At 33.9% G+C, this 13,496-nt stretch overlaps 3 protein-coding genes across 8 annotated transcripts in view; 2 read left to right on the top strand and 1 right to left on the bottom strand.

Moving 5' to 3' along the window:
* Nucleotides 1-13,496, bottom strand: part of LOC142973635 (uncharacterized) — a 33,736-nt gene that overhangs the window by 7,402 nt on the left and 12,838 nt on the right. For all 5 annotated transcript variants that reach the window (XM_076115558.1, XM_076115562.1, XM_076115563.1 and 2 more), the window contains 3 exons: nt 12,849-12,984; nt 3,447-3,586; nt 1,948-2,066 (listed from right to left, as the gene is read on the bottom strand). In XM_076115558.1, coding sequence (XP_075971673.1) covers nt 1,948-2,066; nt 3,447-3,586; nt 12,849-12,984 — 395 coding nt within the window. The remainder of the gene's footprint in view (nt 1-1,947; nt 2,067-3,446; nt 3,587-12,848; nt 12,985-13,496) is intronic.
* On the top strand, nt 3,814-5,608 carry LOC142973637 (uncharacterized). Its single transcript, XM_076115566.1, has 4 exons — nt 3,814-4,077; nt 4,189-4,308; nt 4,557-4,699; nt 4,856-5,608. The coding sequence occupies exons 1-4, from the start codon at nt 3,977-3,979 to the stop codon at nt 5,056-5,058; spliced, it is 567 nt and encodes a 188-aa protein (XP_075971681.1). The 5' UTR covers nt 3,814-3,976; the 3' UTR covers nt 5,059-5,608.
* Nucleotides 7,776-10,935, top strand: LOC142973636 (uncharacterized). 2 transcript variants are annotated; one of them, XM_076115564.1, is made up of 4 exons: nt 7,776-7,964; nt 9,341-9,514; nt 9,656-9,822; nt 9,999-10,935. In XM_076115564.1, the coding sequence occupies exons 1-4, from the start codon at nt 7,906-7,908 to the stop codon at nt 10,169-10,171; spliced, it is 573 nt and encodes a 190-aa protein (XP_075971679.1). In that variant the 5' UTR covers nt 7,776-7,905; the 3' UTR covers nt 10,172-10,935. The 2 variants fall into 2 exon arrangements, with proteins under 2 accessions (XP_075971679.1, XP_075971680.1); XM_076115565.1 differs by lacking the exon at nt 7,776-7,964 and adding an exon at nt 8,751-8,910.

The raw sequence follows: 13,496 nt of genomic DNA, 5'->3' as shown, positions 1-13,496 counted from the left end.
CGGGTTTATGCGGTCATTTGTCACAGTTGTATGGCATTGTTGCGATGCGTCATCTATTGTGTGAAAGTTTCGTCTGACTCCTAGATTATACGTCAGCTAATCTTACTACCTATTCCTGTTTATACCAGTAAATTATTCAACAGATTCGCGGCAATAGAAATCAATTTGAAATAAAAAGTACATATTTTATTGCATATATGTGTACGAAAGGCAGCTAACTTCAATTGGATTGCTCTTATTATGATCAGCCTTCAATCTCCATGTTTATTATATTTGATATCGTAAAGATACTAGCAGAAAATCATCCGAGACTAAAAACACAAAATAATTTACAAATCTTCATCAGCTACCTATTGGTAATCTCTCCTAAACTTCTCCAGCTGTCTGCTTCCAGTTTTTTTTACACTTATTTGCAGCCGTTTATCTTTAGTGTAACAAACGATGCCACTTTATAACCCCTTCCCAACCCAGACCTAAATTAAGCCCCTCTAAATAGCTAAATTTGTCAAATTCTCAAAACGATTTGGTTTAAGCACCGCTGTGTGTGTATTTATGAATTTGTAGGTCTAGTCAACAAATTATCACATATAGTTAAATTAAAACAACACAGTTTCTTACATCAGCCGCACCTACCAAATAACACATTGTAAGTTCGCAGTACCTTCAGTACAACGAGGCTGTTTGTTTTACAGCAGCGATAATTCATAAACGAGGACAAAATCACAATAATACGTGTCTATCTCAATAGATGTATTGTATAAGTCCTTGTCTTACTGTGTAAAAATATAAATGTATCTCTTAATACAGTCTAGGCTAGACACGAGACCGTTAAAATATTCTAAATGAAATCATTGTCGTCATTGCGAAACAGTGGTAGGACCCACGACAGTATTTAAAATAGTTCGTGCCATGAATCTTCCATTTTGCATCACGTCACCATGTGTTATCGATAAGGAAATGACTCAATACTGCATTTACCTTTACAGTAACTAATCGTTTTATGTAACTGTGATAAAGGTACATATGTAGGTCATCTGCCAATTGCAACAAGTTAAGAGAAAACGATGGAAGCGCTAAGATAGATTTGATGCCCAGCAATCGGACAGTAAGAAAGTAGGTATGCAGGTACATATTTATTTAAAAAAATGGCATTCAGGAATGTACTCTTACCTCAAATCCAAGACTACAAAGTAATCGTTTCCGACATATTTCTCAATCCTCGTCACATTTTAGTGTGACTTTTCATGACAAGTTGGCAAAGAACGTAGACTTTTAGTGCCGCGACCGGCTCAAATAACGCACATAAATAATTTTAACAGTACCTAGGGAATTACCTATAACAGTTAGAGGCCATGATCTCGTTATTCTAAAATCAAAATTGAATACACACGTGTCACTACTGATTCAATAAAATTATATTTTACTGGATATACCTAAACCTACCTTGCGCTTTTCAAATCATATGAAGTTAGTATCGATTATAAAGGCCGTGAACATAGACACATGTACTAATATATTTAATCACAGTATAGAGCTATTAACATTCTGCAACAAATTTATCAACAAGTGCGATCTAACATTCATCTCGCGTTACTGCATGTATGGGAATCTAATCTGACATTAAAAGCTATTCCACGCCTGTCTGCGCACAGACAACTTATTAATACATACGTGCATTATTAATAATAATATGCGTTATTTGCTTCATTATTTACATTCCTCTCTTAATACTTGCTAGCTATTACGGGACACAACGCATCGACTGCCTTGAAAAAATTCTCAGACCGTTCTCTGGCACGTTCAAAGTATTTCGGTTAATGTTTCACCTGATACAATAATTCATCATAATTTATAGGTGACTAACGATTGACGTTATTTAGTGTACGTCAATTGATGTTCACCTAGTTGAAATTGAAGTGTTTTAGAAAAACAATGAATAATACAGACTTGTCGGGTAAGTCCGGCGCCGGAGTGGACACGACGACGTCGCCGAGGCGCACGTGCCGCTCATAATCCGTGTAGTGCGGTACACCGCCGCCGACGCCCACTAAAAACACGTACTCCACCTGCAAATCGAATGTCTCATGAATACTTAAACTTTGCATTTTTTGTGCATTTGTTTATACGGTCGAAATCTTCCACATTTAGTCAAGGCTCAAGGTCCTAGCAGACTTAGGGAGGACTGGACTAATTCAAAAGAAAAAAATCGACAATATTGGACACAATTAGATTATAATCAATGTTAGTAGGTAGTAGGTACACACTTCAATTTGACATAGATATTAGATAGTGCTTACGAAAATGTGTAAGATACAGTGAAAAAAGACTTAGCTAAGTAAATATCACCAATTAATGAATATACATGAAAATAAATAAGAAACATTCAGTGCCTGCAAAGGCTAACCCTTAGCAAGATATGGGCAAATCGAAAAGTGAGGGTTCTATGTTATATTTAAATGTTATGCAGCACATCGTGAATTGAGTAGTCAAGCAGTAAGATAGGCACATAAAACTATTTAAAAACTCGTATTCACAAAAAGCAACAGTTCCAAACATTTCCTCAGGTATAACAAGAACTAATAAATCTTATCCAAAAATAGTTCTCGCACGCACCATATGGCAACAAAGTTATTTTCATAATCATTTCCACTGAGCTAATTTAGTCCTTAGCGTAACCAAACAAACATGCCGAACAGATGCAATCATCGCTATTTCACGCATGGATACAAAATAGATATCAAGGTCATATTTAGACTCTCCAATATCTATGGGTATTGTATCGATGAGGATGATCACTGAATATTAAAAAGAAATAACTGTATTGCCATTCTAGGCCAAACAAGATGCCATTAAATATTCATGATGCGATTAACAACACAATAGACCACATAGATTGACACAAAAAATGCAGGTCAATACACTACAAAGGGAAATTGGCATCAAGACTTAAAACTTCGTAACCGCCACAAGGGGAAGGATTGATCTATTACATTTTATTCACTTCGATTACTCCTCACATGAGCAATATGAGCATGTACATTGAAAAAAGAAAACTTCTCAAAATCCTGTGATAACTAAATCCAATAGTCATTCAATAATGAGCAAATGTTCCGCTACTGAGCAAAGTTTTCCTTCTGGAATGATGACCAAGTGTAGGTTGGAGACACTGCGAGCCTCCAAGAATTGGCTAACAACTTTTTTGGGGCGTGCCGAGCAAGCTAATAATTCTTAGACCCAGTGCAGAGCCCTGCGGTTCGCTGCTACACGTCAGACTATAGTTGAGATCTGCTTCAATGTACTTTTTTGAGTTGGTTGGTTGAATTAAAGATTACTCATTCTTTGCTTCCGATACCGAACTATATCCAGGATTACAGAACAGAGTTTTAAAATGCAATATCCTAACGAAAAGAAATGCTTTGTACTAAGCTCTTGAAAGATTAACATACCTTTTGGAAAATTCCAAGTAATCTGGTAGTGGTATTGCCAGCAGCTGTCATGGCTTCACGAGTTCGGCCCACAGATGGAAGTTTAGTAGTCACCACACGATGGTTACCAATTGTGCCCAGAGTGTATACATTGGACTCACCTGAAAAACATACGAACGTTATCGGTGGGTACTAGAAGCGTTTAAATATTTCCAAATCAGGGAAACCTAGCGAATCATGGAAGGGGACCATATACAGAGTTACATATAAAAACAAGGAATATTTTAAGGTAAATATAATAATGGTTATACACACGGTTCACAGCTAATGAGTCATTTGTCCTGTTAAATAAAAGGTTCATCGGTTTCATTCATTAGTGTCAACCGACTGCAAATTGGTATAGTCCTATGTAGGGATTACCAATAAATAAATTACTAATTAATTAACAGTGCAGTTAAACGTTTACCTTAGTTGATGTCCATCTATCATAACATAAACAAGTGACAAAGTTTGTGACATATTTTGTGAGTGTGATTTTAATTGAGAAAATAATGGAACTCTTATTGTTCTTAGTTGTGTTTGCGATAGCTGTTAATAACGGAAAAGCACGTTCACTGATTGACAATGATTTAGACATCTTAACAAAGAATGGGTACGTATGCAGGCGTGTTTTTAAGGGCAACAATTTTGCTAGCAAATATAAAATTGTAAATCGGATTTTAAAATATAACTATCTAACGTAACGTAACTATCACATTTTTAGATTGGAGGGAAGAGTCAGTGAAAGTGATTTTAAGAATGGAAATATGTTTGTGGTACCTACAGTCATCACAAATGGAGCCAAGATCACAATTAATGGAACATTAAACCCAAAAGATAAAACGTAAGTAAAATAAGTAACCATTAAATAATAACGTGATGCTTTGTACCAACTAAAAGTAATTTTATGATGATTTAAATTAATAAATATAAATTTAGAAAATAACTGGACTCTAAAGCAGGAAATAAGTAATTTAACGTTATAGGAATAAATAATAAAGTGACATAACAGTACTAAGTATATTTTCCTTCTTTATTTTAAATAATATTTGTTAGAAACATAAGCTAACTAATTAAATCAATATATTTCAGGTTTACAGCCATTTTACGAAACAAAATGATGACCAAAAGGGATTGTATTATCAAGTATACTTTTAAAAGCAACACTATAACTGTAACACCTGGAGTCCAGGACTACGACGAGGCATATTATGAACATAATCTACATAATGCAAGTAAGTCTACCTAAATTATTGACATGAGACCATTTTTACTCAGATTGCTTAATATTGGTATCTGTAACATTTTTTTTTCACATGCCTAACCATAGGAACATAAAAAAAGATGCATTTAATATAAGATTATTAAATTATAAATGTTCTTTTTTTCAGAAACGCAACATTTTTCTTTAACATTGATTGCACGGGTAGACAGCAACGGGCAAGAAATGTTAGCCCTAACATTCCAAGTGAACGAAGAAGGAATGAGTGATCAACTGATTTGTGACATCGATAACTTTGAAAACATCAAATATATTGAAATGAAGGAAGGTGTATCACAAATGGACAGTCTGTTGTTCAGATTCAGAGAATAATTAGAAACGCATTAAGTAAACTAATGCCTGTCGTTCATTAAGCTAAAAATAATTGCATGCCCATCACGTAATTGATAACAAGGTAAATTGTAGAAGCAGGTAGAATGTCATCTACCTAATTTGTTAGGAATAACCATTTTGTAGATTTTGTCGTCCTCAATGTTTAAATGTGGTATCCCGCTAGCATTGCCATTTAAAATAATTAGTTAGTCAAAGTACAATATCGTTCTAGTCATTATTATTATGTACTTAAGTTATTTTATACGGCTGGTTCCGTACGAATTGTGGATTTGTGTGTAAGATTGTAAATATGTCAGTGTTACGTGTTGTAAATAAACATGTTAATAAAGCCTATAAGTTTTTTCAATGATCAGGTAACCTAAGAAGTGATAGCCGAGTGGTATAAGTTGGCACCTCACACCCAAATGACAGATGGTTCGAACCCGAGGCAACAAACCAATGCAAAATTATTTGACTCTTTTCGAAGTTATCTGTGTATTAGAAATAATTATCACTTGCTCTAACAGTGAAGGAAAACATCGCGATGAAAGCTTGCATGCCCAAAATTTGTTTAATACTATTATTGAGGGCATGAAAAGTCCCCAACCCGCACTTGGCCAGCGTGGTGGTCTCGAGGAGTAACCCCTCCCTCATCTGGGAAGAAACCTTTGCGCACCAGTGAGACAGTTTTAGGTTAAAAAAATAGTAAGTATTTGTGTCGTCGTAGGAGCAACACTGTTGAGCCATTCCTCGACACCAAGAACGGGCCTTAAATGGTCAATATTCATTATTTAAAAAAGTAAAAAGAGATTTGTAGTACTGTACCTACAGTACGACAAATTGCTCGTTCTTCTCGTTCATAGAAAACATAATAATGCCTTACATGCCAACATACAACACTTTCAAAGTACAGGTTGGTATTCATCATAATAATATTTTTTTATTTTAAATAATAAATAGGTACTCAATCGATTTGATTTTGATCCTGGCTACAATAATAAAACAAAATCAAGGCGGCAACTTGTTTTTCATTCATAAAATTAAAAACATAATTACTCGTACATTTTACAATTTACTAGACAAGTATTGATCATCAAAGCTTACTAATGTTACTAGGAAAGTCAACAACCTATCGCAAGCTGGGTCAGTGTCAGTTCCTTCTGAACTTTACACGCAAACTGTCTGCGGTGCAAATTCTAATTACCAGTTACCTCAGGTTGAATAAATGTCAACCAGTGCTCAGACTTACGTGTAATAGGTAAGACAATAGCAGTTATTACCTAAAGCTTAAAGTGACCCACATTAACCCCGTCTACTTAGATCAGGGGTTCCCAACCTTTTCTTAGTCCAGGACGAATTTTATATTATTTTTGTTAGCAGGGACCAGTATGTATATCTATACTAATTATAAAGCTAAAGAGTTTGTTTGTTTGATTGTTTGTTTGTTTGTTTGTTTGAACGCGCTAATCTCGGGAACTACTGGTCCGATTTGAAAAATTATTTCAGTGTTAGATAGCCCATTTATTGAGGAAGGCTATAGGCTATATATCATCACGCTACGACCAATAGGAGCAGAGTAACAGTGAAAAATGTTACAAAAACGGGGAAAATTATGATTATCTTAAATGACGCAAGCGAAGTTGCGCGGGTCAGCTAGTTAAAAATAAAATGAAATAATGAAAATTTTATATTTTAAAATCATTCGCGGACCATATTTTGACTTCCACCGACCACTGGTTGGGAACCACTGACTTAGATGATGCAGTGGTTAAATTGATCGCCACTCATCAAGCCGGACTCTACTAGTATATTCGGATCTTGAGGATATAATTATAGTATTATTTAAGTTTTTTTTCTTTATGTGCCCACAACGCTTCATCAGATAAAAAATAATGAGTCTATTCCGTACGATATTTTTGACGTTCATTTTCAAATAACTCTGCACTAATGTTGGTGATTCAAAGCATCGGAGAGACAAGGACGTAATTTATTGTAATTATTATTATAATAATACCACTTGGAAACATTCTAAAATATACCTCCCACATAATATGGTAGCCTGGTTACGGCAACTAGTAGTATTATTTATTCTGTTCTATGGCTTTATCTTATAATATTATTTTTGTTATCTACACGACCAGTAATTATTTTACGACACTTATTACAAGACTCTTGTCAAAACTACGGTTCAATAGAAACATTAATGTTATGAAATCAAAGAAATTTTTCAAACATCTTATTACAAGTTCTGAATTTGAAAAAAAAAGATTTTCATCAACTTTGAATGTTCTTCGATTGGCAGTAAGATTACTACGATCTCACTGTATTTTTGTTTAAAATAATATGTGTCGATAGTTGATATTCAGGATAGCTATTTTTTTTTAAATTATAGTGGCTTGCTAGCCCTTTACAGATTAGTTGTAGAGATGTAGACATGGCGTCATAAATTCATACTGACAAGGCCATTAACATGAGCTAAAGGAGATACACTTGAACGAGCCTACAGATTTGCCTCTAAAAATATCAATGGTGTAACCTTCAATAACATCGTAAACGTCTTTATTGTACAATACGTTTTTAAGGTGTGTAACTTCCTTCGTAAACCTTACCATTTAGAGAAAATAGATATCATATCAGTAGGTGCCAATGTATTGCCTGATTCAGCCTGATAAACTGGACTGTTAGTGTGATTTGAAACCCACATACGGATACAACGTTTAGTGACAAAAATTGTCTAGATTTATACATAGAATCGATATGTAAAGTTAAAATTGTACGGTTTTAAGGGAGCAACAAGCTGTTAGAAAAGTTTCGTTGCAGTGAAGGTGTTAATAAAGTATAATCATAATGAAAAGTCAAAACGTCGTAAAATCCGTGAATAAAGATGAAACAAAAAAGAAAATCAAGTAAGTTTTGATAACAAACATATCTTCGATAAACAAACTTCTTCTAACAAAAAGGTAGAAAAGCAGTATTATTAGGCTTGTATCTTAAATAACGTTGACAGCTAAAAACTTAACTTATCAAATCATTAAATGTTTTGTCGAAATATCCTACTAATATTATAAATGCGAAAATTTGTGAATATGCATGTATGTATGGATATTTGTTACTGTTTCACCCAAATACTACTGAATCGATTACGATGAAATTTAGTATGTAGGTAGCCAGAATAACACTTGGTTACTTTCTATCCCGGAGTTCCCGAAGGATCGGGATTTACACGGCAAGGGTTTTCATGCGGACGAAGTCGACAGCGGCCTCTAGTACTCAGATATGTAGTAGGAGTAAGAATCAGCAATAAATTAAATTTTAAAAGAACACACGTCTCAATTATTTAGATACGGAATGTAATTGGCATAATCGGTGACCTACTTATTAAAACTGAAAGATTTTTAACTTTTTTATGATAAACTCTCATCGATTTGGCATTGCTTAAAAATAAACAATTGCATATCTTTGGGTACGCGCGTTTGCCAATAATAATAATATAATTATAATCAGTCCGCGGAATTCTCTAACCAGTTTTCATAAAGCATCAGTCGGCCTCTAGTGCTGCACGTAGAAAAAACATAACCGTGTATTGTATTACAACGAAACCAGATACAGTTAAGAGTGAAATGTCGAAGCGAACCTACGTCTCCGTGTAAATGACGTAGAACAACGTAGAACCAGTTAACTTCGAGGTCGGTGGCTGTTTGTTTTCATCATTACGTCATCTCAAACAACTTCAATCTTAGATCTGCCTTAGCATTCACGATGAAACATTGACGATTGTAAACGTCTTACGTGTAACCAAATTGTGTGCCAATAATTGAAGATGTGGAAAACGTGTTGGGATTGCCTACTTGGGTACGACTATAAGTTCCTAGTTTTGCTATGGTGAACATCTAAAATAGGTACTCGAGTTAAGTGATAACGTTAAAAAGAGTTTCGATATTTAATATTAATCGAATGTGACTAATATTCAGGGACGCACATTTTTATGTGTCAATGTCAAGTTCCTGTCAATGTCAAATATCTAATCAAAACAAAGCATTCAGCTGAAAACATAACTCTCTATTTTAACTAAATGACTTCAAAAATACTAAAATTGCGATTAATTGCGATATAGGATTTGTAGATCAAGTGTTAGTTGAATTATAGAACGTAGTTAAAATGCAATATCGACCAAACAACTACCTTATTTTGCGGCTTATAGGTTAGGAGGGTTACGAGTGCCGTGTTTTTTTTGTTGTTGTATTAACGAAGCATTTAACTTATAACAAACTAATGGTAACAGAGACGGGATACGCCCTGAAGAATCACATAGCATCCAGCTGAACGGAAACGTAACTCAAGCTCCGCCGTGGCCGACGCCACGATTGAGGAACGAAAAGATGTTTATTTTACCGAGGAGATTAAATGAAAACGATACCATCATTATTCATGGTGAAACTTTAGCTGGACCAAAACAGTACGTATTTAATAACCTTCCCTTGATAAATTAATTAAAAAACTTAACTCATAGAGAAAAAGTTAATCATTAAAATGTCTTAACTGTTGAGGTATTTTAGCATTAATCATGTTATTTATAGCTTGACTATGTTATTTTTAGATTGACAGTGGCTTTAGTAACAGGGTCTGATATGCCTGATCATTCAAATGTTGCCTGTCAGTTACAAATTTCTTATTACGATCCAGACAAAATACATTTACAAATTATAGAAAATGGAAATTATGAGACAGTTAATGAAGAAGAAGAAACTTCAAATTATTTTACAGGTTAGTACCTAGGGTGTCATTATATTATGGTTTTCAGGTCAACATTATATTAATCTTGCCATTTGACAATGACTAAGTACAGTACTAAATAGTCCAAACTGAAAATTTATAAGATTACAACATACTATTATATTATTTTCAGAATTATATTCTAATGAACCTAACCTTTCTTTCAGATTCGTCATTTAAGATTCAATTTCTTGTTAGATCTGATACTATAATTGATGTTCGAGTGGGAGATTCACATTTAGAAAGTGTTCAGCTAAGACATGATATAAACAGGATCAAATTTTTATCTGTCCATGGAGATGTTAATAGAGTGTCAAGACTTGACTTTAATTTTGGGTAAAGCAATGCAATTTTGTTTATTACATTATATACCAGTGTATATTGCTAAGTATTACTATTATTTACTAAGTATAGTGGCAGCTTGCTTTAGAAACTATAATATGAATCTGTCCATATTTATAAAATGTCTATTGATACTTTAGTTACTAACAAATTAATATCATATGAGGAATGCTATGTACTGTTAAGTATATAAAACATGATTGTTTTTTTGTTAAGTAATTTTTTTACGGATTTCATGTAGTATTTTGATAATAAAGGAAAGTTCCTCATCTGTTAATATATGAAAATACTAGAAGGTACTGTAATTTTGTACATTTCTGTTTACATTATGTATAAAAAAGAAATGGATTGCTTACACATCAATACATTTACCAAATATTGATGTAGTTCTGTTCTTCTACCACAAAACATTAGTGTTGCTCTTTGTTTCTGAACTAATAAGAAAGATAAGTGTGTAAAACAGTGTTTTAGTCATAAAATCCCACCTGTTATGCTAACAAATTTTAGTTTTTGCATGTACTGGAATCTTTATAATACTAAAAGTGGTTTTTACTATGAATGTAGGTGCACCTTGGATGTAGTCATTCCATTAAGTCAGTTTACACAATTTTATAAGCTTTACTCTAATGCATTTTATCTTTTGTCAATAACAATATTATTATATTAGGTATTTATAAATATTAAGTTATTATTCTCAGTTGTAATAATATGTTATATCAAATACTGTAATTGACGTAAATGTAATTACACGAATGAACTATTTATTCTGTTTGCTTTGTTCCTATCTTCTCTTTAGGTGCTTTATTTTCCTGCAATATTTCATTCATAAATATACTCAAGTATAATAATAACACACATGTTCCTTTCCAAGGAAGTCAATAGAAAACAGGTAACAAATCTCATTTAATATGAATCTAGCAAACAACATGTTGAAGTGGAGAGACTTCCTCCAAGCCTTATGAATTAAGTTCTTTTTTATCTGTTATTTTCTATGACTTTAGTGTACACATTACGAACATCACTTGTCTTATGCATACATAGGGAAAGTTATATTAAGCTATATGACATGTCAATTTATTAATGTTGAATGTCTGGAATGTAGAATGTCTACATTTACATATTGTATTTGCACTTGATTATATTTATCTATGGAAAGCCTGCGGAAAGTGTAGTGTGTAAGTATGTGAAGGGGGAAAACCAAGTACTAACACGGAGTTTTCCGTCATAGCACTAGACTTATCTTGAAAACATGAATTGCCTTATAAGTTGTGGTATAGCTCGGATTTCGGTAACCTAAGTTTTCCTTTGATTTGGAATATTTAACAGACGATGACGAAGTTATCGTAACTTATCCTTAGGTACTTACGCGACTTCTATTAATAACACAGTAACAAAATATTATACGTTTATGGGAAACTATTTGACGTAGTATGTAGATTCGTCTATGATAATAGGCCCCATATCTGTACGAACTGAGACGTCTACCAAGAACCATGCTTATTAGCTTATCAAGGATTTAGTTTTAGAAGGTCTCAAGATTAATATAAGGTCGTAGTAATATCACCACGTATAAATCCTACATAACACGACGAACATGTACATGTAATTTTCATGTCGTTAAATTGTATACCAATAAACAAAAGGGTTCAAATTAGTTATGAACAAGTCGGAAACTTGCCTAGTTATTATGTAAGTATTACACCGCAATTGCTCTCAATGGTGTGACTAACTGAGTTTGCATTTCTAATTACATAATTTCGCAATCACATGCAAAATGGGTATATTAGGTTACTTATTAGTCATTTATTTCAACTGGTTTAATCAAAATTTCACGAGAACTTTGTAAGTCGTCTGGATATCTAGTACATATTTAGTGTAACTATTTGAATGAGATTTTGAAAGTCCTAATTTATGTAACCTAAAGCATATTTCCATTCAACGGAAGTCCCGTTTCCCACGGTCTGGTTTACGCAAGTGAAAATGCCATTGCAATTTCAAATGAACCCATGATTCACGTTTATGAATCACTGTTTTAAAGTCTGTATTGCAGTGTAAATAGTAAAAGAAAATAAAGGTTAGTACTTGTAGATAAATCGCATTCCGTTTAATGTGTAGTACAGATAAGAACGGAAGCTAAGCCAATACTATAAAATTGTTCTAGATTACAACTTCTAGTGTCGTAGAACCTGACGCAGCTATTATGAAAATCCCGTGCGTATAGACACAAACCTACTTTGCCTCAATGATATTTTCGCCATTGAGACGCTCACTGACCAGTAAACGATCAGATGGGTACAGTTGTATTTGAGTTAAGCGTCCCTGCTGCGGAGGACATGTAAAAAGTCGGTCCCGGTATTGTCAATAAGATAATAGTTGTTAAGACCGTCGGGCAGCTCCAATAACTTTGACACCAGGTTGACCGCTATCCGTACGATGAATGAATGAATAGACCTTTAGTTGGAAGGGGTAGTCATAGCAACTAGTCATTGAAATAATTCACTATAGTCAGGCCGTTACAAACGTGCGAACTACGTCATAATCAAAATAATGAAACGAATGTGACAATGTGTAAGTGCGAGCGAGAGAATCCGATAAAATGACATGACTTGGTTCGCACGTTAGAAACGGCCCGAGTATAGTATTGTCAGTGTTTTTTTTAACTTCCATATACTTACCGACTGTTGTATATCGGACGTAAGTCTCTTGGTTATCCATCATGGCATCTACAGCCTGCTTTTCGCAGTACAAGGCTGTTATAACAGCTATGCTTGGCTGCCGCGACGAATGCAGTGTCGGCATCTGTTTCACCACCTGATCAAATACATAATAATTTATCAATATGATACCTATGCTTCGAAGGTGTAGATCTCAGGTTTTTTGTTTGCGTAAACATAGCATTTAAACATTGCATAGGAATATGCAATTTTAAATGGTAATAATTATAACGACTTGGGTTAAAGTGATGACGAATTGCATAACAGTAACATCATGGGATAAATATAATTTAGTAACCTTTTTTCTCGTTCTGCATAATTATCGGCAGGTTTATTATTTTACTAAGGAGCCTAGCATTTCTGGGATAATACATTATGTAGCTCTAACCCCCGGTTTCTGAGGTACATTTAGCGGCAGTTTATCTTTTCAATTGCGTTAAAACCCATACAAAAAAAAACGCTATTGAATAGTTAAACTACTGCTAAATATACTCAGAAACCGGGGGTTAGTGAAGGACATAGGGCTACATTATGTATTATTTAAATCCCAGTAAATTTCCTATTGAAATCAGTTAAGCCATTTCAATGATTATCCTATACAGACCGAAA

Source organism: Anticarsia gemmatalis, chromosome 6 (genome assembly GCF_050436995.1).
Source record: "Anticarsia gemmatalis isolate Benzon Research Colony breed Stoneville strain chromosome 6, ilAntGemm2 primary, whole genome shotgun sequence".
NCBI classification, from domain to species: domain Eukaryota; kingdom Metazoa; phylum Arthropoda; class Insecta; order Lepidoptera; family Erebidae; genus Anticarsia; species Anticarsia gemmatalis.
Note: the sequence above shows the minus strand (reverse complement) of the source record. Positions and strands in the feature narration are given on the sequence as shown.

Bases quoted from the DNA above. Each gene is read 5' to 3' on its own strand.
- LOC142973637 (XM_076115566.1), top strand. From the start codon at position 3,977: ATGGAACTCTTATTGTTCTTAGTTGTGTTTGCGATAGCTGTTAATAAC. The intron at 4,078-4,188 runs GTACGTATGCAG...TCACATTTTTAG, and splicing joins GACATCTTAACAAAGAATGG to ATTGGAGGGAAGAGTCAGTG. The intron at 4,309-4,556 runs GTAAGTAAAATA...AATATATTTCAG, and splicing joins TTAAACCCAAAAGATAAAAC to GTTTACAGCCATTTTACGAA.
- LOC142973636 (XM_076115564.1), top strand. From the start codon at position 7,906: ATGAAAAGTCAAAACGTCGTAAAATCCGTGAATAAAGATGAAACAAAA. The intron at 7,965-9,340 runs GTAAGTTTTGAT...TAATGGTAACAG, and splicing joins GAAACAAAAAAGAAAATCAA to AGACGGGATACGCCCTGAAG. The intron at 9,515-9,655 runs GTACGTATTTAA...TGTTATTTTTAG, and splicing joins ACTTTAGCTGGACCAAAACA to ATTGACAGTGGCTTTAGTAA.